Source organism: Netta rufina (assembly GCF_964035555.1).
Source record: "Netta rufina genome assembly, chromosome: 2".
Lineage (NCBI taxonomy): Eukaryota > Metazoa > Chordata > Aves > Anseriformes > Anatidae > Netta > Netta rufina.
In genome coordinates this window covers 105,771,155-105,795,081 of record NC_140124.1, presented here as the reverse complement: position 1 = coordinate 105,795,081, position 23,927 = coordinate 105,771,155, and the positions used below count along the sequence as shown (strand labels likewise).

Below are 23,927 nucleotides of genomic sequence, written 5' to 3'. Positions count from 1 at the left end.
CTGTGTATTGGTTAATTCTAAGAAAATCTAAAAGTGTGAAATTGAAGTATTTCTCCTTTAAAAAAAAATAATAAAGTGACTGCTTATTGACAGTCGGCATATGTGCTTGTAAATCTGGAAGATGCATTTTTATGATATAAAAATATTACAAGTAATATTCAAAGTTGCTTTAAAATGTTAGGAAACGAATGTGTCCATCACTGGGACCATACGAAAATCATGGGAGTTGTCTGCCTCTTCTAAAATATCTCATGGTACTACATACTTATTACTAATGTGATTGATGGGGCTTATTTGCATTATTTATACTGCATTCTTTATTCAATTTGTTTTGTTTTGACATTCTGATTAACAGCACTTCCCGAAGCTGTTCTCCCTTTCCTGAGCTAAGTTTTATGTCTACAGCTGTCCCTGCATAATCATAACCTCATGTAGCCTGTTCATGTCCTACCTTCCTTTCATAGGCTCTGTGATGTAGTTGCACCAGTAGTAGTGTGTATATTACTTGTGTGCAAGACTTGATATCCTCACTACATTACTAAGCTTATAAAATATTGAAATTGCATATGAATGGAAAAGTAAGTTTGATAAATACAGATAAAAGTCGTTAAGTGGTCACTCAGTAAGCATTAAAAATCCTGCATGCAACTGATACAGGGCACTGTATCTGAGAAAGTAGTACGTGGATTGAAGATTGCTTAAGTGAAAGTTGCTGAATGCTCTTCTAAAAGGTTACTGGAGTGTTTGTAATGATTACACTCCTGTAGCAGGCCAGGCATCCTTCCAGTACTTCCATAGTAACAGAGAATGAGGAAATAGCATACTATATCTTGACGCAGAGACAATTTTTATGTACCAGTCTGTAGCTAAACTCCTTGCTCCACTGTAACGACGTGGTATTTCATTTCAAGCAAGGTTACCTTTTGAAGTACACACTGAAGAGAACTGCAAAGTTGTTATGTGGTATGGAGCTATCCTGTGTTAACAATTACTATTCATGTGTTTGCTTGCAGCTGTGAAATTGATAAGCAGCACAATTGGTTTGAAGGGAAAGGGAGTTTTAGCCCTGCTTAGTTTCCTACCTACAACGTTTGGAACTTTTCTAAAGAAGTATCTAAAAACAAAGCTCTGCAATGCCTGACTCCTCCCATCCATAAAGGTGGACAGGGCCATTTGTTTGCCTTGTTTCAGTTGTCTCCTCAGTTTGTTCTGTCTTAGAAGAAAATGTTTTGATGTCCATCTCATGGCCATCAATGCTGTCCAACCGGTGGTGGTTTTTTCCTTTGGTAAAGATGGAATAAAGTTAGGAGTAATGGGAAACTCCATTAGATGCCCAATGATGCATTTGATGTCGGAAAGGATTTCCATGTCCTCCGTGAACTGCTAGAAAAATGTTACCTGGAACTGCTCTGTCAAGAAGGAAGCAGCCCTGACGTTCAGTTCTGTCCGTATGGTGCATGAAGTGGGCCCACTGACCGATCTGATGGTCAGTGCCATCCCTGCCTTCTCGAGGCTTGCACGTGTGCTTTCACCAGCGTCACATTTTGCAACTTCTTGGAATAAAGTCCCTATCTTTAGATACTTTTTTTCCTGCAGTTTGAGATTGTCAGTCACTCAGTTACTAGATGAAGTTCAGCAGTGACAGAGCTGAACCAGCTGCTGTGCGTGCTTATCTTGCTAAGACCAGTGTAGCTCACACAGCTGATGGCACGAGATGTTTCACTAGCGAAGGTGGCTCACAGCAAGTACTACAAAAGTGAGCACAAAACAGCTACGAGGGAGCTTTGCAGCAATGCTGTGTAAAAAGGAGGGACTCCTGGAGACAAGGGGAAGATGTTAACGTAGGGTTAGCGGTCAACAAGTGTTGCTTTTTAAGAGTCCAAACTAGAGTTCTCCCAAGAGGCTTAAGGAACCAGATTTTCTTTAGTTACTGATGTTATTATCAACTCTTAGCATCTGCTGCAGAAGATATAAATTGTTTCCGTGTTATCTCAGCTGCTGTTTGTGAACACCTACCAACAGAGACAGGGATCCTGGAACTGCCTGCGCTGATGTACAAGGATGGGAACGCAGCATTACAGCACCGCACTGCACCTGCAGCCCGTCATGGTTAGGGGGTGAATCATCAGCATCTGCCCTGTTAAGCACTGTGAGAAGAACAAATATTCTGCCTTGGGAAACACTTCTCTCTCCTCCTCTTCAACCTGCTCGCCACCTCAAGCGATGACCTCTGGGGTTGGCTGGATGTAAAAGGAGGTGAAGTGGATGTGGCTCCCTTCGTCACGCGGTCACTGGTGCCTGCGCACCTGCTCCTGGGCGGCCGACAGCACGCAAGGTATGCTGATGGAGTCAAAGGGGAATGGCAGCAGTTGCTTTGCAGAAGAAATGAGCTGTACCCTGATTTCTGCAAAAAACTTTGGGAAGCAAATTAGACATGTTTACCTAAACCATGCAATGCATGCGGAGCATGGATATTCAAGATGTGTGATGCCCATCTCTACTCGTGGTGGACCTTGTCCACGGAATACCTACTCTTCATCAAAATAAGGTATTACGTGTAGCGTATGGAACAGAAAAGAGGTTAGCACCCATTTTTTAACCACCTTATTTATTCCAGCATCTCTGACCATTAAAGATGGTGGGCGTGAGGCACAGCACATGCCTTTGTTTCTATAAAGGGGAACACCACAGCACTTTCAATTCTTTTTTTTTAAACATAGAAACACGTTTGTTTTGTTTTGTTTTGTTTTGTTTTGCTAAACCCTGTGGACTGATTACTGAAACAAGGGTAATATCTTGAGTCATCCACCAAAGCAGTAAGTGTCAGAGTATTTCTAATTGAATGGAAGCAAATGCTTCGTTGTCCCAATATCCTTTAAATGGGAAGAATTGATGCTTCTGGCTTGGTAAACGCCGAGGGATTGTTGCTTTATTCGCAGTAACAGGTGAAAGCGGGGCAGCAGGAGCCCCACCGCCTGCAGGGCTTTGTTCCGCCGCCCCCTCAGCGCTCTGACCCTCAGGAGCACCCTGGGGGGCGCTGCCTGAAGGCCCCCCCGGGCCCAAAAACCACGCAGACACGCCGTTAAAGCCACGCTGTGTATTTATGTTAACCACCAGGCGCCGACCCCTTTCTGAACACCGCCAGCGCCGCTTTGCTCCCGCAGCCCCCCCCCGCCCCCCCCAACTCTCCCCTCAGGGCCGGCCCGCGTCCCGCCGCGCATGCGCAGCGCCGGCCGTTAAAACTCACTGCGCCATCACCGCCGGAACCCCCCCCCGGGGAGGGGGCGGGGGCGGCGGGAGGAGGGGGCTGCGCCCGCCGGGGGAACGGAGCATGGAGGGGGGGGGGCAACGGAGCCCGGAGGGGGTTAACGGAGCCGGGGGTTAACGGGGATGGGGTCAGCCCGCTGCTGCTGCTTCCAGAAAGTTCGGGCGGCCGGCAGGGAGCGTGCGCGCCGCTCGCCCCTTCCCTCCCCTCCCCTCCCCTCCCCGCCTCCCTCCTCTAGGCGCGGCTATGAGGGGAGGGGAAGGGGAAGGGGGGGGGGGGAAGGGGAAGGGGGGGGGGGGGAGCGGGGCGGGGCGGCAACGGCAGCGGGGGGAGGCGGCGGGGCGGCGGCGTTCAAACCCCGCCGGCCACCGGAGACGAGATACCGAGGGACGGACAGACAGACAGACGGGACAGACGGACGGACCGGGGGGGGGGGGACGCGGCAGGGAGGCGCCCCGAGCGGTGCTGCTGGGCGAGGGGGAGGTAAGGAGCCGGCCCGCGGGGGGAGCCATGGCCGCCGCTGTCACCGCCCGCCCGCACGGCGGCTCGGCGGGGAGGCGGCTGCTCGCCGGGATGGCCTCGCCTCCTTCCCTTCTCTTCCCTTCCCTTCCCTTCTTTCCCTTCCCTTCCCTTCCCTTCCCTCAGCACCCAGCGGCCGCCAGGTGCCGGGCGGCGCAGGTGGAGCTCGGCAACAAAGGAAGGGCGGCGGGGCGGGCACCGGCAGGGGGCTGACACGAAACATAGGGATTTCAGCCCGTTTTATAACACAATATCCCCTTTTATTCCGCCCCACTCCGCCTTATCCTCTTTTATTCCACCCCTCTCCACCTCATCCCATTTTATTCCACCCCCCTCCCCCTTATCCCCTTCCATTCCACCCCATTTTACTCCACCTCACCCCATTTCATCCCATTTCATCCCCCATTACCCCCATTTCATCCCATTTTATCCCCCTTCCTTCCTTCCTTCCTTCCCACCTCCCCGGTGCGACCCGGCCGTGTGGTGTGTGGCAGCTGTCACCTGCCCTCCCCGCACCTTTGTTTTGGGGGATGAGGCGGGGAACCTCTATTTGACCACCTCTGGACGACCCCACGGTTTATGGGGTATACCTCTGGACGGCCCCACAGTTTATGGGATAAAGCAGCGTGGAGGGCGAGCTGTGGTGTCTGCGGGAACACAAAGCTGTCGGGCAGATGCGGAGCGGGCCAAGGGTGCTCACGTTCCAGGAAAAAACTGTTTAATCCTGGAGCGGTGGGGAAGGCTGAGATCACCCCCGCTGAGAAATCCTTAGCTTTCATTAAAATAATTCCCTGTTATCAGCGTGTATGGTCTGAGGGAGAGACGCTTCTCGAGTGCGAGTGGTTTTCGGTGTGCACCTCGATGCTCCTCACGCCTGTCACTGAGGTAGGGACGTGCTTGGAGCCCCCACAGGTGCTGTGTGGCTGAGCAGAGGTAAGCACCCCGTGCTTTCCTCCCTCCCCCTGTAACCCTCTGCCCTGGTTCAGGGGTTAGGAGTGCCCGGAGTAACAGAGCTTTAAAAGGCATCAGGGTGTTTCACCTGTTGGCGTTTTCTTTCAGGCTCGTGCAGATGTTGGGTGTCACTTGCTTTTCGTCATTCTTTAGGTAAAAGCTCAGATCCTCAGCTGGCCTTGATGAGCTGGGGACCTGAATCTCGCTCCATGTGAATTCAGGAGGTCTCTGTGCAATTTTGAGGAGCTGTCTGTTCAGATAAAATTGCAGGCTTTGAGCTACAGCACAGTGCTACGTTGGGAAGGTAGCAGTAAACCCCTTCACTCTCCTTTTTCTTTTTTTCCCCCATGTACTTTGACTTCCCTGTCAGGTGTCTTGGAACGCGAAAAGTCAAGGGGTGCCAATGCTTTCCTCAGCACCCAGAGGACCATGGCACTGTGCTTGTGGTGGTGTCAGTGTTTTCTGTCCAGCGTGCGAGTCCCTTCTCTGATTGCCTGGCTTTTCTCAGATATATTCTATGAAATACTCATTGGGGCTGGCTGGAGAGCGGACAGTGGAGGTCAGAGGGCCTGTGGTTGTCTCGACAAGATGACAGCTGAATCTGAGAGATGTGAGGGTTTCTGCCCTTCCGCTGCCATCTCCTCGTGCCGCCTTCTCCCCCCGAGAGAACTATTCGCAGTTATTGGTGAGCTCTGAACGCTACAGGCAGCAAAACTTATGACAGATGTTGTGTAAGAGAGCAGGCTCTACGCAACGAGCTAAGTTCATTTATGGCTTCTTCTAGTGGGCTTGCACAATAGGTGGCTTCTTTGAGGAGAAGGTCTTTGAGTAAGCAGGCAGAGTGACTGCTCGCATGAAGCATTGAAGCTTATTTGACATTAGCTGGGGGGGGGGGGGGGGGGTACTACTGCGTTACCATTTGTGCTAGGGTCAAAAGGATAAACTTGAAATCGAACAGTAATTATTGTTATAGGATGGAGCAGCAGCTTATTTGTGTCACTGGAGTCAGTTCAAATTGCTACAAACCCCAGAAACTGTTGCAGCTCTAATTTAACTGGGTGGAAGAGTCTGAGATACAGCTGAAGGACTGCACCTACGAACGGCCGAGCTGGAACGTCTTCCTCCATGTTGAGTGTGCAGCTACGTGAAAGTAAATTCTGTTTGTTGACCCGACTCACCACGTTTGGGCAATCTTAGTCTGGTGAAATTGCCTGGAAGACTGGCGCAGTTGATCCCCTGTAAAATTGGAACGAGCTATTGATCACAAAATGTGTAATGATTAACCCGCCGCCGCAATGTTAACGTGCACGTTCAGAACAACTTAGTTTTGACTTTTTTTTGTTGTTGATCTTATTCATGCCCAGCCCACCTCTGCGTGTTTGGCTTTTTTTTTTTTTTATTTCTTTTGCGTCTTCTATTGCAGATGGAGCAGTATAAATGTTGATTGGTCATTTAGTCTCCAGACTATGTTTTTTAACTGCATCATTAGGCTCCGGTGACAGATGGTATGAAATAAATAGTAGCACAAACTCTGTCTTGCATTTTGTGTTATGACACTGAATAGTTTTGTTAACAGAATAACAGAAGTCAGAGCCTTGCTAACGTACTCTTTTTCCTTACCAGTTCGTAATTGTTCCAGAACCCAGAGAAGTCTTGGAAAGTTCCTCCGTAAGCTTGCTGAGCCAGACTTTGTAGCTTATCTGTGCAGTTGAGGACTTTTATTGCCACCTTCTGTAAAACCTAAACATTCATTTAAAGAGCCCTTGAGAGTTAGTGTGACTTTGCCTTGGCTTATTTTGGGTTATCTCCCAGGATCTGGCAAAGCTGAAGTCCTTTTATCTGCTGCAAGGGCTTTTTTATCTTTTGCAAGCAGCAAATGAAGAAACTCTCCACGGTTTCACGGGTGTTACTCAGCCTGCTTGAGGTAGCTACAAGGTTGCAAGGTGATTGGTTTCACACGGGTTTATGCTGATGCCAATATTTGAGACACAAATACAATTTATATTAGAGGCAAAATCTCAAATTGGAGGCAAAGAGGAAGGCTTAAGGTATTTTCTCTGACCCCATCACATGCTTTCCACTTACCAGTAGCTTGATGGAGAATGTTGGAACCGCTTCTTGTGCTGTCTTGCGTTCATGAGACTGGAAAATGAGAGGTAGAAAGCTCTTTCACCCCCCTCTCTGAGCTTCAGAAGGTATTAAGTGCAACAGAAACCAAGTCATGTTTTGCAGTTCCAGGAGAGGTGTTGTGAGAGAAATCTTAGAAAGTTCCATCGCCTGACGACAGCAGAAATGTGCTTACTTGCATTAAGACATTTCCTACAGTTTCTCTTCTCTTTCAGAGCCCTTTGTATCCTGGTTAATAGGCATCTGCCTTTTCAAAGTATTCAGGCTCTGGTCAGATAGCTTCCCTACCCAGTTTGCAGGAACATCTTTCTCTTGTTTTTGTTTGCTTTAAGATCAACTGCAACAAAGAGTGCTAGCACAGAAGTCGACTTTCTGCGGTGCTCTACGCTGTCGGCGCGGTAGTAATCTGGGTTCTTACTGCGAGTTAATAGGTAAAGGAAAGGGAAAGTTTGTTCCTTGCTGTTCTCTCGTGAGAGACCTAATGCTAATCTGTTCTTTTCCTAATGTGGTCTTGACAACCATATTTTAAAAATTAAAAAAGAAAGAGCTTTATCTCGAAAATATCTGGAAATTGAAGGGGCTGGAAAGTAAAGAACAGGTTGACTCATTAAAACATTGAGTGCTAATCGCAGTACTTAGTGTAGTTTTACAGCTCTGAATAGTTACACTTGTATGCAAACGTGGTTCTTGCTAGTCCCTGTTCCACTCCATCTGTTCCACCGCGCTCTCTTCTCCCAAAGAAAAATCATTTCTGTAAAGGGACTGGTGTGTTACTTTGTTCTGCTCCTTTTGTGATACGTGGTGATGGCCATGGGATGGCCATTAAGACCGTTGTGTACTTGGCACACCTTCACAAAGCAACCAGGACAAAATCCCTGTTGTCCATTCGGGGAGCTGTAAGTCTAGTCAGACGCTCGCTTTCCTTTCTGCATCTGCTGTTCTAGGTCTCAATAACCAACAGCAGCACTCAAGGAAACCACTTACCCGTGCTGAATCCTGCTGAAGTTGAAGGGCTATGAATGGGCTTGGGCACTTCACCTGCTTTTAGCCCATGAAAGGCCTTTGCGTGTTTTCAGGTGGTGTTCCTTTTGGGGCTGCTGCTTCCGAGTTCTTTGGTAGGCCCTGTACCAATGGAGTAGTGTTTCTTAGCCAACAAAGATTTCTTTTGTTGCATCTTTAGGGAATAAGCAGCAGATCAGAACTGAGGTTTCCAACTCCACTTCTCCGTGTGGCTTCAAGGGAGTATCATTATGTTAAATATCTGCGCAGGTGCTTCCTTTGAACCCGTAGCTCATCCTAAAAAAGACTCGAGAGGAAGCACCTGTGAACGTGCAAGTTCTGCAGACTTGTAGATTAAAAGGGAGGACTAATCATGGATTTTGCAATAAGTGCCTTCAGCTCCTGACGGAGTACTGGGGCAAGCACGGCTTGCTCTTCTTTCCCAGAAGAGGCTTCTCCTTTATAGGATCAAGAATCTCCTTTATAGAGTGTATATATTTTATGTATGTCTTTTATTCTAGATTCTCTAGAATAAAGAGAGGTCCCTTCTGGCACTCTGGAAGCTTATGTATGTCTAATTCTGAGTAAGGAGATGAATTTTTTTTTTTTTTCCATGCAGATGTTTATTTTGACAGCAAGGTATGGGCCTCAGCAAGAATAGGATGCTTCCCAGCGTGTATTCTGCACAGCTGGCTTAATGACACGATTTAACTTGACTCTGACATCAGCACTCACAAGCTCTGCAGGTTTTTCTAGCCACCTGTGTTCTTTCCTGGAATAAATGCTGTCCTAACTACGCGGCGTAAGTTGCTGGAGAACGTGAAAGACTTAAAAAAAACCTTTTTGTATGCTGAATGTATCAGCAGGCAGAGAGGAGTGCTGGTGGACGTGCTGCCTGCGAGTTAAAGAACATCTGCATTTGTAATTCAGGGAACAGAGCCGTAGCCTGGCTGCAGTTGGAAGGCGCTTCTGGAGGTCATCTAGTCCGTCCCCCTGCTCGGAGCCCGGCTGGCTGGAGCAGATTGCTCGGAGCCATGACCAGCTCAACCTGGAATTCAGCCTAATAACGTGAAAAAAATATTGCTGAGGCTAGTTAGCCTGACGGGATCCCTTGCTGAAAGCTGGGTAAATCCAAAAAATGTCAAGCGTTTTTTCTTTCAGTTGTGGGATACATTTTTATTATTTTTTTTTCAGCTATTGTAGGTAATGTATTTTCCCTGCGTGACTTGATTTTTTTCAAAGTCAGAGGATGCATTCTTCTTGCACTACCTGTGTGTGGTAGTCTTGTAAAGCTGTGGTGTGTTCCCAGTTCTGCTACACGGATTCTCAATTTAAAAAAAAAAAAAAAAAAAGTTACTTCGTAAATAAGATTTATTTGAAATTCATCTCACTTCTTAAAGGTGCAGTCTCTACTTTATTTAAAAAAAAAAAAAAAAAAAAAAAAAAAAAGAAGACAGATGCATGTATTTATTCTATGCTGTTTGTGTTGGAACTAAACTGAAGAAAGTCCCTTCCAGCGCATACAACTCGGGCTTCAGCTTGCGAGTTGGAAACTGAAAGTGAAACGAGCTTATTTTCTGCTGCGGAAGAAGCAGTAGGAAAAATAACTAGAGCACACACACTGATAAGAGCATTTCTTCAGATATGATCATCTGACTGTTGATAACGTGTGAAAAGAAGCTTGGGATATTTCTGGTCCGGCAGAATTCCTTTCCAGCAAAACGAGTATTTCTCCAACCAGTTGTGTCTGTCCTCTCGTCGTTACCTGCTTTGTTCCTCGCCAGCGCTTCCTCGCAGAGCAGCAGCCGTACGTAGAAACACCAATCCTCATTTCTGCCGTGCAAAGGGTTAGCCTGGGAGCGGGGAGGCGCGCTGGAGAACAAGGCCACGCTGACAAACACCCCTCGGGTTCCTCGCCAGCTCTGGCAGCCGGCTGCAGCTCGGTGCTGGCCCACGCGGAGGAATGCGGGGCATGCCTTGGCGATGGTGTCAGCGGTGCGGCAGGAATGGTGTCCCCTCCTCGCTGCTGCCTGGGAGCTGCTCCAGCCCAGCCGAAAGGGGAGTTGGTAGCCGTGGCTTCTGGAAGGCAGGTTTATTGCTGTTTTGGGGAGAGGGAATGCTTTTCTGGGTTTGTTTCCATACCATCATTAATGCCAGGAGCCAGCCCTGTTCTTTTCAATGCTGCTTCTTACATCTCGTCCCTCCCAGTTAGGGGGAGGACGTGTGCCTACCAATATGCATAAAAGGAAGCTTCAACAGAGATCCTTCAGGATATTCTGCTTCTGAATCACTCCAAGCTATTCTGTGATGTAAATGCCATCTGATCCATGTTACGCAGGTTCCATGTTTTCAGCCTTAGTATTTTAACCTGTCTCATTTAAAATCAGTCGTGTCAGAAAACATTACTTTAAATGCTTTGAATACAGCATTTTTCTTGGATATTAAAAGTAAATTGAGGGAATAAAGAGATACTGGTGATAGAACCTATTTATTTATTTTAATTAGTAAGATAGTACTGGCTTGTTGGTACTGATTCTGCCATTCTTGAACAATCTGGTATACCCTTTTGAAACTAGTGCTTTTCCACTTCTGTTGTGAAAATTGTATTTCTTAAGATTACAGTTCTGTAGTGTGTGTAAACGTGTGTGTGTATATCTATATATATATAGTCCACGTGCTTCATTATTCAGCAACACATATCCCTTCAAAGTGCTCTCTGAAGTAATGGATAGTGCTGTAACCTACTATTGACTTGGAAGGACTCACCTTCTGAACTGTAGGTATAAATCAGAGTACCTATTTTACAGATGTTTCCTTGATGCTGTATATTTCTTTCAGTAGATAACTAAGAAGAATTATTGAGTATCCAGTCCTCTGAAAAGGACGCCTTTTGGGATACTTGGGCTTCAGTATTTTATATTCTGTTGTGAGATGTTAAAGCACAAATGAACCAACCAGAGCCTAACATATTATTTTTCTTCCATATTCACTGATCTGTGCAAAAAAAGCATAAGGTCGTTTGTAGATCTCTTTTCCTCTGTCGCGGTCTGTTTATAATTTTTGGCTCTTGTATGCTGAGCAAGACTAGATTGTTTGGCATAGCACCTACGAGGACATTTTGTCAAAATGTTAGCTTTTCTGATTTTCAGTGCTTTGGCAAGATCTAAACAGTAATTAATTCCATGTGAGCTTGGACATCTGATATCAACAAATAGCTTTTAGCTTTTTCATAACTAAAATGATGCATAGGGTGACACTTGCAGTGGGAGGATCTTGCTATCTTTCTGAGGCTTAGAATTTTTGAAGAGAGTAAAGGAAGGAAATGGGAGTGTTTTACAAAAGTGAAACGAGTGCTTCTCGTCCATATTTGCATATCCTCTTTCTGTGTACTTCAGTGTCACTTCATGTTATGCTGTGTCAGAAATGCTGTCTGTATGCCCCGTATACTGGGGTAGCATTGATTGCCCTTCTGCTGGTGGAAGAATGGGATCAAGATCTGACTCTTCTTTGGTGGAGACTCCACGTTGAATAATGAGGAGGATCATGAGCTCTCTGGGGTAAAGCACAGTTGTGTGGTCAAGGAGGCTGCTCCAAGAGGAGTCCTGTTGCAGAGGCTGGAATAAGTCCTCTACTTCAGGAAGAGGTTGCCAGGAGAGGATCCCTTGTTGAAGAAAATTGAGTATTGCTTCTAAAAACTAATGCTTTTTCATCTGTTATGGAAATATTGTAAGATACAGGCTTTTTATAGGAGTATTTGATGTGTGTTTTCCTCACTTGTGGCTAATTGCTTTGAGACTGTTTTACCTTTTCCCTTCTAGCAGTGGTGGGGTAGAGGAGCTGCTGATGGAAGCTGAAACTAGCCACTAGTAGCTATGGTCTAACCAAGTACAAAGTGCTAAGTAATGTGAAATGCTCTGAAAAATCAGGTCCTTGATGTATTATGGCTACAACAGATTAGTAAAACTCCTGGCTTTTACTTTTTCTCTTAACTTAAGTTGCCATCTGCAACATGAAGGAAGCAAAGCATTCTCATCTTCCATCAATGTTATGAAAATAATGTTTATGAAGGCAGGGGAGCCTAAACCTTCTTAATTCAAGCTTTAATTTATGGCTAGTAGGTTCTGGGGTGTTGTCCAAGATAAGCTGTCCTTCTGTTAAAGGTTTTGTTTGTTTACTTAAAAAAAAATGAAGTTGGTTCCTTCTCCCTAAGGGGGAAGTGAAGGCAAGCTGAAATAGGGAATACTCATGGTATGAGTGGCAAAAGGTTTAACTTTCTCTGGAAGCAAATGAAGCCCCTTCCTATGTGTTTCTGGTCAGTGGTTCTTCAGAACTTCATCAGGTTGTCAAAAACTTTGGTACAGCAAAAGAAGCAAGTTTCCTCAAGTGCTGCGGCATTTTGCCTGTGATTGCCAGGAGTAAGAGTGATTGCAGGAGCTTGAGGTCCACTTCTTGTATCGAGTGTAACTTAGCACTGCAGCAGGAGCTCTCAGGGCTCAAGTAGTGGCTCAGATTAAAAGGAGTGATTAGCAAGTGAAAATATTGCTCAAGTCCGAAGAAGTATAAATAAAATCAGAGTTGTAAAACTGTTTTGCTTTTTTTACGTTGTTTTTACTTTCAGAAGCAAATCAGTGCCAGTGTGTTGGTTTCATTCTGACAGGTAGGTAATGGAGTTTTAGTTGGTATGAGGCAAGACACGTCCAGCACTACTGTGCTATGAGTTTGTTCTTTTTTTGGTCGGTGTTTATTGTAAGTGTAGTCGTAAGAAAACATTACAGCTGTCCAAACCGAAGGAGTCATCTCTAGTGATGAGATGTGGTGTGACAGAGGAGCAATCTCTTGCTCATATACAGCCATTATTAGAGGATGATCTATCCGGAGTACCTTTAAAATTCAAGTCAATCTATGCCACAAATCTCACAGGCATGCTGCTGTGTGGTATTTCAAATCGGTGAATAAGATTTTGTAAATTAAATCTGGGGCCAAAGCTTTCTCTTTTTTCACAATGTGCTGCTTATAACCCTGGTGCATAAATTATAGGTATCTACAGTTGGTCAAGAACAGGAAGGCTTGTATTTGCCAAGGTTTCTCTTACCATTTTTTTCCTGTTCACGTAATGAACTTGACCTGCTCTTTGCAAGGTAGGAGGGGAGTTGAAAATGTCTGAGTGACCAGGTAACGAAGGGACCTATGGGACCTTTGGATATCCCTTCCAACCTTGGCTATTTTATAATTCTGGAAGCTTTTGTATTCTTTGGTAAGCTTATTCTTTGGTGAGTTTAGTTAAGTAAGTTCCTTACTTGCTAAAATTCAGAAAGCAAGGGTACAGTTGCACCCTTTAAAAGAGTGTATTTGTTAGAAAGAGGCTGACAAGTCTAGGTCCTACTGTGAGCACTAAAAATAAACGGGAGAGCATTGTGAAGTGTCTGAAACATGAAACCAAGCACAGGTAAAATCAGGCTCTTAAAATGAGGCGTCCTGGGTAGGAATCTAGGCAAGTACAACAAGATCCCTGCAAAGATCCTAGTTTTCCTTTCTGAATAGGACAGAGTTGTATATCCTCCCATTTTTTTGCTCTTCCTAGTAGAAATTCCTAGACTATTAGGTACGCTCTTTATTTTGGTAGGAAGTAGTGGTGAGTTCCAGCTGAAGTACTGGAAAATCTTTCTTGCTGCCTGAATGTCAGCTGTTTTTTAGGGACTTCATCCTATCCCTGTGTAGTGCAGTCTGGCATGCTATGAGTAGGTACTTTGGAGTGTATTAAAAGCTGTTCCGGAGGTTGAGTCGTCGCTGCGCCTTCCTATTTCACTCTGCAAGGGCACCTCTGGAAAATGAGGCTCAAATATTTTTTTCAAAAACAAAAGGATTTCTTGTACAAATCTTCCTATAATGTATTTGGATCTCAAGTATCTCTGCATTTCAAAATAAATGTAGAAATACACTCCTGTAATCCATTCCATGTATTAGCTAGGACCTTGGGAGTCTCCAAAGCACACACATCCCAGTCTTCTCATGGCATTTCGAGAAGGCGTGCTTGTGTCTATGCTGTTTTTTAATTTTTCTTTGATTTTAATGTATCACCTAAAACCTTGGAGGGAGAATTGCTGCGGAGGGCAGGCAGTTTTTATGAGGTTGCACAATAGCTGTAGCAGAGCAGTAAAACTGATCTTGGCGTTGCGTGTTGTAGCCACAGTCACCTCGAGCACCGTGCAAGGCTTAAAGGAAAATTCTACGAACGAAGAATTCCCCGTTTCGGGACCAGCAGTGTTTTTGTCATATTTTCTCGTCAAATGCCGCAGAATCTGCCAAACTTGTGACTCATGTCCACGCTGGGTACTGCGTTTGCACTTAATTCCACAACAGACTGTTGCCTTAGGCAGCGTTAGATTGAGAGTACGCGCTAGATCTCGCCATCGCTCTCACCCTGGAATCTGCATGGGCTGAGCTGTCGTGGTCATGTGTGAAAGAGCTTGTGGATATTTTCGAAACCATAACATTCTCGTCGTCTTTCATCTTTAAAAGCCACCGCGTGTAGCATTCAGACACTGTTCTTTCCAACATAACAAACCTGTGGGCTACCTAAAGGCGGCAGGGCTTGTTTGCTGGTGACTGTGAGCATGGTGAGATGCCACGGAGTGAGGGGCAAAAAGTGCCTGGTAAATTGTTCTGCTTGTCATAGCTGGTATTTTAGTGCACGCTACATACAGGAAGCGAATGATGGTAAAATGTGGTCTTAAATAGTGTAAGATGCAAATAGCTTCTTACTTCACCTCCTGTTACCCAAAATGTGTTTTCCTTTAAGCTTGTAAAGGACAGCGTGCTTCTGGCCTGTAGCAGGAGGTGGGCTTGCCAGCACGGATGTACTTAAGTGTATGATTAGGCCATTCTGGCTGGGTATATTTAATGTATTAACAGTTTTGGGGAAAAAAAATTATTACTATAGAGATCTTGTACCAAGCCAGCTTTGACTTCAGCAGTTTGGGAGGTTAGATGTTGAGTAACACTGCTCAGCAGTAGCACTAGCACAGAACTTTGCATGAAAGACCTAGAGCTACTTTTGCTCAAATGAGGCCTTTAGTAGCCCTTTTATTGTTTTTGTTGGGAATACCAAATAAACTGGTGCAGTGATGATAGGATAGCTGTATTTATGCAGTCCTTCAACGAAAACCTTGGTACAAAGACTAAAGTTTCTGTGGTTACAGTCACCATTCACTTAGAAATTACAGAATATAATTTTGTCTAATATTCTAACGAGACTTGTAAGTAGGCTTTCTCTTCAAAGGGCTATTTTTAATGAATCTTACTCTGTTGAAGGAGGAAAAGGCTTTGACCATCTTTTGGAAGAATCTTTCATTTTCCTGTAGTGAGCTGTATTACAGAGCATAACTCAGGGCACCTGTCTGTTTCTTGACAGGTTGATATTGATTTGCACCCTCCTTCTGCAAAACTTGCTAATTTTCAGGTGATCAGAGAATAAATACACACGTTGTGAGAATGTCACAGTATGCCTTTAAGTGAAATTATACCTCTCATCTGGAAGATGTTCTTCCATACACCTTATTTTGGGATCTGAACTTTCTCTACTATGGCAAAGAGATAAGAAGTGTTGAGATAAGAGTGGGAGGCGTAACTCCCACTGAAGAAAATGGGCAGGGGAGTGGGATAGGAAGAGACAGAGAAGGACAAGTTGTGTGGAACCGGCAGAGCTCTGTCTATAATGCCCCTTCTGGCGCTTTCCTAAAGCAGGCCTGGTATCTTTTCTCCCCGGCCTCCTTCCTGGCTCTGTTCCCAATGCTGTTACTGTCTCCTGACAATGCTGCCCACACGGTGTTTCTCACAGCATCTGCCTCCTGCTAGCTGCATTTATTGGTTCTGATGAGAAGCCCACTTCCAATTACCCCGATGGAGCCTGCTGGGTGTGAAGCACTGAACCATACATGAGTTCCCTTCATAAGCTCTGAAGTGTGATGGATACCTGGTCCAGTTCTTCTGGTACTGGAAAATATGCAGCGTGCCCTGGGCAACATCCTGCCCTCTGCTTTCATCTTGATGTTCTCCTGAGACGACAGCAGTGTTTAAGCCTTTGTTTCTCCAAGCGTGTCTATCCAAGCAGTTAGTGGGAAACTGGCAACAGTTTGTCATTCTCAGTTGAAACTAAAAGCAGTTACAGTGCTTGTGTTTTTATTTTTTACACAGCCACAAGGATGCCAATGTTTAGGTATTTCTGGCTTGTACTCCACATCATGAGGAGGGAAAGAAGCCTTGGGTTGATCACGGAGTCTTGTGCGATCTCCTCCCCATGTTTGTCCTCTCAAGTTTGTGTCTCTGCTGTTTCCTCATCACAGTTGCATTCTCTCACAAATGAAGAAGCTCATCTGAGGCTGTACTCCTCATCCACAGGCGTGCTGTGTGGGACATAGCAGATCAAAATACAGCGTTTCTTTTCACAGATGTGGTGCTTAACCTTCTGAGCCAGAAAAGCCCAGCTCTGTACTGTACTGCTGGACTTTCCTACCTCTTAGTCTGTGTTGAATCTTGCATGTCCAGACCTGAACGGTCCCTTTTGCCAAGGTCCCAACCTCCTGGTCTCGTGCCTCTTATATGTCTCTAACCCCATACCAAAATATCCCACGAAATTCTCTTGATCCTCCTCAAGCCATTCATTTTCTTACTGGATGCTGTAGGTGAAAAAGCAGATGCTGATCTCAGATAACACATGCATTGCAGTCTGACTGGGAGCTGGGTCATTGTATAGCCGAAGCTTATGTTTGAGTAACTGACTATAGAGGTAATGACTCGTGTAAGAAGGAGAAAAAGTCAGTGCTGCTACACAACCCATCATGAAGTTTCATGTATCATTGGCACTGCTAGCTTTTTTAACCTCTCTTTTGGAAAGAAATCGCTTCTCAAAGTTGTTTGCTTAAAGATGTGCTTTTACTGTAAAATAAAGTACGAAGCCATCTGCATTTTCTTGGTAAGAAAGGTATGGGGAGAACCAAAAAATGCTACAGAATATTTAACTCAGTTAAATGAATATGTTTTGTTAATATCCATTTTCTTAAACTCTGCATTTTACCACTATCTTCTCTTTTAAATACCCAATTTTCTGTACATTTTGGTCCTTTGTACTATATCCATTCCTTTTTGACCAATGTGTTAACCTCAGCTACATCTGATGCTCCCACCAGAGTACAGATAACACTGGGCACGGCGAGGCTGGAGCTGCTGATGTGCACGTATGGGCTGGCTTTCTCTGAGCAGAATGTGGACCGCTGGCTTTTGCCTCCCTCACCCTCAGTTCAGTTGCTCTCAGGTTTCTCTCTCGTACTCATCCACCAGCTTTCTTTCTTCCTTCCCATAACAGATGTTCGATATTGTTGAGATCTAGGTCAGACCAGTCATTTCTAAAAATATTTGAAAGAAAAGTTTGGGGTGTGGGAGGAAGGAGATGTCAAAGAGATATGTACATCAGTGTCTTAGTTTGAATCAGCAGTACACCTGTAGAGTGACTGTCCCCATCATCTCTCCTTGCCGTAGTTCAGTTTGCTCAATTCCCAAACTTGATTGCTCTTGGCTAAAGCGAAACTGAGCTGTGTTCAGGAGTGTGCTGAATGTGCTCCAGCCTTCAAAGTGCCTTTAGCACATGGGGCTGCAATAGGAGTAGTTTGGAGCAAAACTGCTAAATGTGACTAGTGTCAATTCTGGATTTTTGTTACCAGCTGTTGTACTCCACAGATCTGCTCTTCATGTGCTGCACTTCTTGCTAATGTAGATGCAGCCTTAGCTGTCACTCACACAAGTTTAATTTTAGCAAAACATTCTGAAGTACTCCTGTCAAGTAATTTATAGCAGAAATGTTGTGCAGTTGATTCACTGTTTCCCGCTCTGGAGTAAATCCCTATTGGAAGAGAGGGATATTTTTTTTCTTCTGCAGATAAAAAGATAAGGGAAATACTGAAGAATGAAGGTAATTAAAAAGGCTGCCTTATGCTAGCTCCCCTGCGTTTTTAATTGCAAATGCATTCTAGAGCTCAAGGATAAATTCAGTATCCTGGAAATGAACCCATCTGCTCTCAGTCTTACAGAAGTTCAATCTTGTGCTTCACTGCTTTGCTACAAGGGCAGTCAGCAAACCTTCAAGATCAGCTCTACATCAGGGCTACCAAAGAAAACCTTCCCTAAGCATCATTTAACTTCTTGCTGTATGTGTTAGGGCAAAGACATCCTGGGATAATTAAGCGATGCTTAATTTCTTACAGATTTGCTGTATGGTTGGTTGACAGGGAGCATGCAAGTCTCAACTGAAACTTTCCCCTGCAAATGGGGGAAAGAAAGAAAAGTGGTCTATAAAGACCATTTTGTGTGGATTTTTCTTACATGCTGCGTGGTATGAAGCTCATACTGAAACTTTCCCTCAGGGAAAAGTGACAGATAATTATAATCATTCTCTGCCAACTGCCTTTTTCCACGAAACTTGCTTAATATCTTTTAAGTCTGACAGCAAAGAGAAGTTTTCAGCAAAACCATCTACAGGTTTGAAAGCCATCAGTGAATCATCCATATGCATCGACTTCATCACACGGGCCTCAGCTTCTCAGGAAACTGGGCTGAAAGCAAGGACTTGTACCAAGGGATTTACCAACAATGACAGCGACTTTGGAGTACTGTATAAATTCTTGGTTGTTTTTTTGTGTGTGAAGGCGTGCCATTTCATTACAGCTAGCTGTGAGCAGGTACAAATCTAGTATAGTAACTTGTACATATTAGGGATTTAATGTAACCATCCTTCTCTGTAGCTAGTTACTTGAAATCTTATTTTTGTTGGTGTATTTAGATTACATTATCCTAGTTTTTTATATTACTCTTTGTAGAACTGTCAAAAATGCCTTTGTTACTTTAATGACAAAATAGGATTGATTTTAACTTGCTTTAAGTGAAAAATGACTGAGAAAAGTTTAACACACCATTTCAAATAATAGGTGTGTTATTTGAACACACCTATTATTCAATAGGTGTTGACTGATATTCAATCAGGGTATTGACTGATAACAAATGTACAGGAAAGACATCCAAATATAAAGAGCAAGAAGTCAGAGTACTCACTCTTTGTTATACGTGGGGAAGTTTCTTTAACAGGAAGCAGTTTTTACATTTCACTAAAAGCATGAAATGGATCCATTTGTTAGAAGAAAAGCACAGTTGTGCTTGTCTGTCAGACAAAGCTATGAAACTGCTTGTTTTGACAGTGTTGTGACAAAGGAAAATAATTTAAATGTAAAGAGTATAACTTTCAATTTAGGGTTCTGCTGATTTGAAACAGGCCATCGAGGCTTCCTGATAAACCAGTAACTGCCTTAAGGAACACCCCTGAAGGAAACTCTAAGCAGAGAGATTGAGGTTTCCCTAGAAGAACCTGATAATGTTCTGTGTTTCAACTGGGAATGCAAATGTCTGTGGCCTGTGTTCAGAACATGAATTAAAATGGCACTGACCTTGCAGGCAAATGTAAATAAAGTAAAAATATTAGTGAAGTCACTTCGTCAGTCTAGGATTTTACAGTAGTATCCACTACATGATCATAGGTTGAGTAGTTTGCTTACATTTCTAGACTGTAGTGCCACGTCATGAAAGATACAACTCTACCTTTTTACAAAATGTACTTTTATTTTTTCTGGAGTATTTGGGATATGTGTTTGAAAAGTATTTTACCCTTGGATTGTGAAATAGCAACCTGGTATATAAAACATGTAATGAAAATGCAGCTGTAGTCTGGATGATAGTTGGAATGGTTTAATAACCTGCTTTAGTATCACATACTGGATTACTAACTCTGTGATCTCCCAAAGCCTTTCTCTCTTCAAATCATGATTAGCCTGGGGTCAAGAACCAAATGAATTCACTTTGGATTTTGATCATGTGGTAAACAAAATAGGAACACCCTTGCTTTCTTTATTCACTTAGATTTCTGTGATTATACAACTTTAAAGTTATATTTACAACTACATCATCTGATGTCTATTTAAAGAATACTTTTAGTTTGCATTTACTGTGAAAGCATTTCCGTCATCCTCATGCCATCGTATGATCACAGGATCATAGAATGGCCTGGGTTGGGAGGGACCTCAAAGATCACCTTGTTTTACCTTATTCCAACCCCCCATGCTGTAGGCAGGGATGCCACCCCCTAGATCAGGTTGCCCAGAGCCTCATCCAACCTGGCCTTGGACACCTCCAGGGATGGGACATCCACAGCTTCTCTGGACAACCTGTACCAGTGCCTCACCACCCTCTGAGTGAAGAATTTTTTCCTAACCTCTGATCTAAATCTCTCTTCTTTTACTTTAAAACCCTTCCCCCTTGTCCTATTGTTATCTACCCAGGTAAAGAGTCCTTCTCCAGTCTTTTTATAAGACCCCTTTAAGTACTGATAGGCTGTAATGATATCGCCCTGGAGCCTTTTCTTCTTGATCAAAGGAGAAGCTGGCCTTCACCAAGGCCTGCAGGTGAATCCAGCGAGGCAGGAGCCAAGGCCTGGTGCTCGACCTCCTGGAGCTGGTGGAGGTGGGCTCCATGCTGCCAGAGCCAGGCACGTTCCCATGCAGTGCGGGAAGAGAAGCTCAGCAGCAGCAGAGGTGGTTTCAGGGAGTCAAGCATCAGAGAGAAAGGAGGGAAAGAAAATGGCTGAACGTGCCATGAGAAATACATTGATGGAAATAATGACAGTTTTTGATTCAAACATCGTTTTTACATGTTGTCGATCGGTTTTAAAGTAGTTGTGATCATGATGATATACCCAAATAGCAACAGGAAGAACGTACAGGCCGTTTTGTTGTATTTTCGAAATAAAGCAATGAATGACAATTTCAGTCTATGAGCACCATTGCTGCTGAAGTTATTATTTTATTTTTTTTTTTAATTTTTACAAAAGCCTTTACTGGGGCACAGTTCAACTTGGGAATTGTTGCAACTGAAACTTAGGATCGGGGAGGCTAACTGAGCAAAAGCGTATTTGTGGTGTGTGTGGTTTTGTTGTTTTGTTTTAGGGGAGTTGTTTTTTTTTAAACCCACCAAAACAGAAATATTTGTTTTTAGTGGCAGCACTGCGTGTGTGGTGTAATCAGCGTGGTATTAGCTGTCTGTGACGGTACTAACTCGTTGCTTATTTTAGCATTAAAAAATGTTTCCTGCAAAATACAGGAAACTAATTCAAAAACACTCTTTGTTGACTTGATAACCCTTTTCTTCTTTCTGCAACAAAAAAAAAACAAGGAAAACAAACAGGCATATAAATGTGTTTCAGTGTCAGTTAAAAATGAATGGTTGTTTCTATATCAGCGCTGACACTGATAAAATCTTATTGATCCTACTCGAAGTGAGGGAATACGCTACTGTTTCTTGTGTCTTGGGCAAAAGTAGAATATTAGGAATTTCACAGTATTGTATTTTTTTTTATATTGATGTAACAGTGGAAACAAGATTCAGGTTATTGTATGTGAGAGTTTCTAATTAAGCTCTTCCTGTTTTTTTATAAGCTTGTGGTTAATGTTAAAAGAAAAATACTTCAGCGTAGGGGAAGGGGGAGGGAAGGATCAGACTTTAGTTTGGCATTTCCTAATTTGCTGACTTTGGGACTGGGCATTTTGAACTTTTCTTCCTCTCTTGTTCTTCTCTTCCTCCTATGGAAGAATAAGGAAGTACGATGTTACTCTGTAGTGTGCAACAGTATTCATCTCAACCAAGTATTCTGTAAGAGAATTTCACATAAGTTTAGGTCTTTTGGAGGGAGAAATTTGTTTGAATCTTAAAAGTTTTGGGTGTCAGGACTAGCGTGCACTAAAGAGAAACCAGCAGTTTCTGCTGCTCTAGTCTGCTGGTTACCGGTGTCAAACCAAACCAGTGGCCCTGATCCTGTAACAGCAGCAAATTCTCTGCATGATGATCCCAAAATCTTAATTGTGAAGTAGCAATAGAAACTTCACACCTGAAACAAAACCTAGTTGAGATTTAAATAATAATAATAATAAAAATTACTGCAAGAGTCAGTAAGACTGTGATCTTGTAAATGTGCGTAGCATGACACATCAGCTCCAAGAGATAAATATGACATCACGAGCTTTAAACTGAAGTCAAATGCAGTTTTTATTTTCACATGACCTTTTCATCTCAGGCACTTTTACAGGTGCAAGACAGATGAGTTCAGCAAGTGACTTCGGGATTTTTGGTTATGACTGTTCTTCCTATAGACCATGTTTTTGGTCTAGATCTCTTGGTTTTCACCCGGAGCTGGGAATTGGCTTCTGAGTCTCAGCTAAGCCACAAATCTCTTACTGGATTTTGGGATTTATGAGGAACCTGAGCATACAGTGCCCTAGCAATGTGCTTGACTTCTAATGAGACAGAGCAGAGTAAATCAACAGCATGCCTTTGGAGACTTGAAGATGATTGCTCATGAGCTTCCCCGAGTCAAATGCGAGTTGTTGATACAGACTTCTTTAGGTTAACTTTCTAATGTCATCTGTCTGCCTTTCTTTTTCAGTCTCTTACTCATTCACTGTAGTGAGCTGAGTGTGCTCTGCTCATTCTCATCCTGTTTTGGCTCCTGCTCTGACAATTGCCCTAAATGTAGAACATGAAGGGAAACTTCAGCTGTTTCGCTTGGTTGATACTCAGAATCGATAGCATTTGCAGATTTTCTGTCTAAACTTGCATGTTGTAGTACTTAATGGGTTGTGTAGTAAAAATTCTGGTGTGTTGACAGGGTATTTTGGATTTTTAATTGATCATAACTACTTTCTTTGTTGTAAGAACTTATAGTTCTTAAAAAGATTATAAATGAATAATACTAGAAATCACTAGACTGTGTACTGCTGGCAGTGAAGGACAGTCTTCTGCTATGTTCCTGAAATAAGTTTTTGGGACGACCTTGACTTTCACTGTCAGGTATTAAAAATGTTTCACTTGTCTTGAAGTAGAAGAGTGCAACCAAAAGTAACATGGGAAATTCAAAATTGTATTATGTGGAACTGTCACGACGCTTACTCGGTGTGCCCCAGAGATGAAACACCACAGACTTCTTTGAGTTTTGTATACATACATCTCTAGTGATGGCTTATGTGGTTGATTCACTAGATAGCAGGAATTAAGGCTTCTACTTCCAGGCCTAACCTTTAACCTGCCTTTCTGAAATATTTTAGGTAGACAATATTTCAGTTTCCCTGGCTAGAAAAATAATTGTTGTTGATAGTGTTGCTGGAAATGGTTTTGTGCATCTTCCCAGTCTTATGACCTATAAAACAAAGTGACATGGTGAGCAGCAATGAGATGTCAAATACCTGAAAGCTTTAAGTCTGCCAAAGACGTAGGTTGGAAGGATGAGGCAGTTCAGCGGGTGACTTTGTGATTTTCCAATGATGCTGTCCCCAGCAGTAGCCATGTTTCTGTTTAGCATTTAGGTTTTCACCCCAGGGCGGAAGCTGTAAGTGAGAAGGATGCTTGAAGTCTGCTATTATTGTCAGTCTACTTTCTGGAGTACAATTCAGCTCTGCTACCATCTGCAGTAAGAACATTTGTCTTGATACGACACTTTAATTTGTATATTTATATAATGTTGGTTTTGCTGTTTTGTTTGTTTTTCAGACACACGATGAACCCACTGATACAAAATACAGCTAGCTAAACAGCTATAAAATGCCCAAATTTGCATCTACAAAAACAGTTCAAATAGAAAATTCGGACAGTGATAGCACCATGGTGGAAAAACCAACTGCAAGAAAGGTAATAAAATTATATTCGTGTTCCTTTCATTTTGGTGAAATGAAAAGCATGTGTTGTATCACAGTTTTTGTTGCTGTAATGGGAAGAAATAAATAAAAAACTATAGTCTGAAATCTTACCTACAGAGGAAAAAAATCTAGTGCAATTTTTTACATGCTTTCATGCCTAAATTAAATTAGGGAACAGAATTTATGCCTTTTGTTATAGCTTACAAGTTAGATCAAAAGGAAGCTGGATATGCTGATATTTTTAATGCAAGTTAGTGCATAATTTCCGTATCTTAGATCATATGAAG

At 43.4% G+C, this 23,927-nt stretch overlaps 1 protein-coding gene across 10 annotated transcripts in view; it reads left to right on the top strand.

Moving 5' to 3' along the window:
- Positions 1–3,624: 3,624 nt before the first annotated feature.
- The window catches only part of ANKRD12 (ankyrin repeat domain 12), a 63,355-nt gene continuing 43,052 nt past the window's right edge, over positions 3,625–23,927 (top strand). Inside the window, exons 1-4 of one of the 10 annotated variants that reach the window (XM_084282417.1) lie at positions 3,653–3,748; positions 4,889–5,039; positions 5,244–5,420; positions 23,495–23,632. In XM_084282417.1, coding sequence (XP_084138543.1) covers positions 23,546–23,632 — 87 coding nt within the window. In that variant the 5' untranslated portion in view covers positions 3,653–3,748; positions 4,889–5,039; positions 5,244–5,420; positions 23,495–23,545. Of the gene's footprint in view, positions 3,749–4,023; positions 5,040–5,243; positions 5,421–23,494; positions 23,633–23,927 lie in introns of those variants that run through there. The other 9 variants (XM_084282418.1, XM_084282411.1, XM_084282416.1 and 6 more) reach the window with 9 other exon arrangements.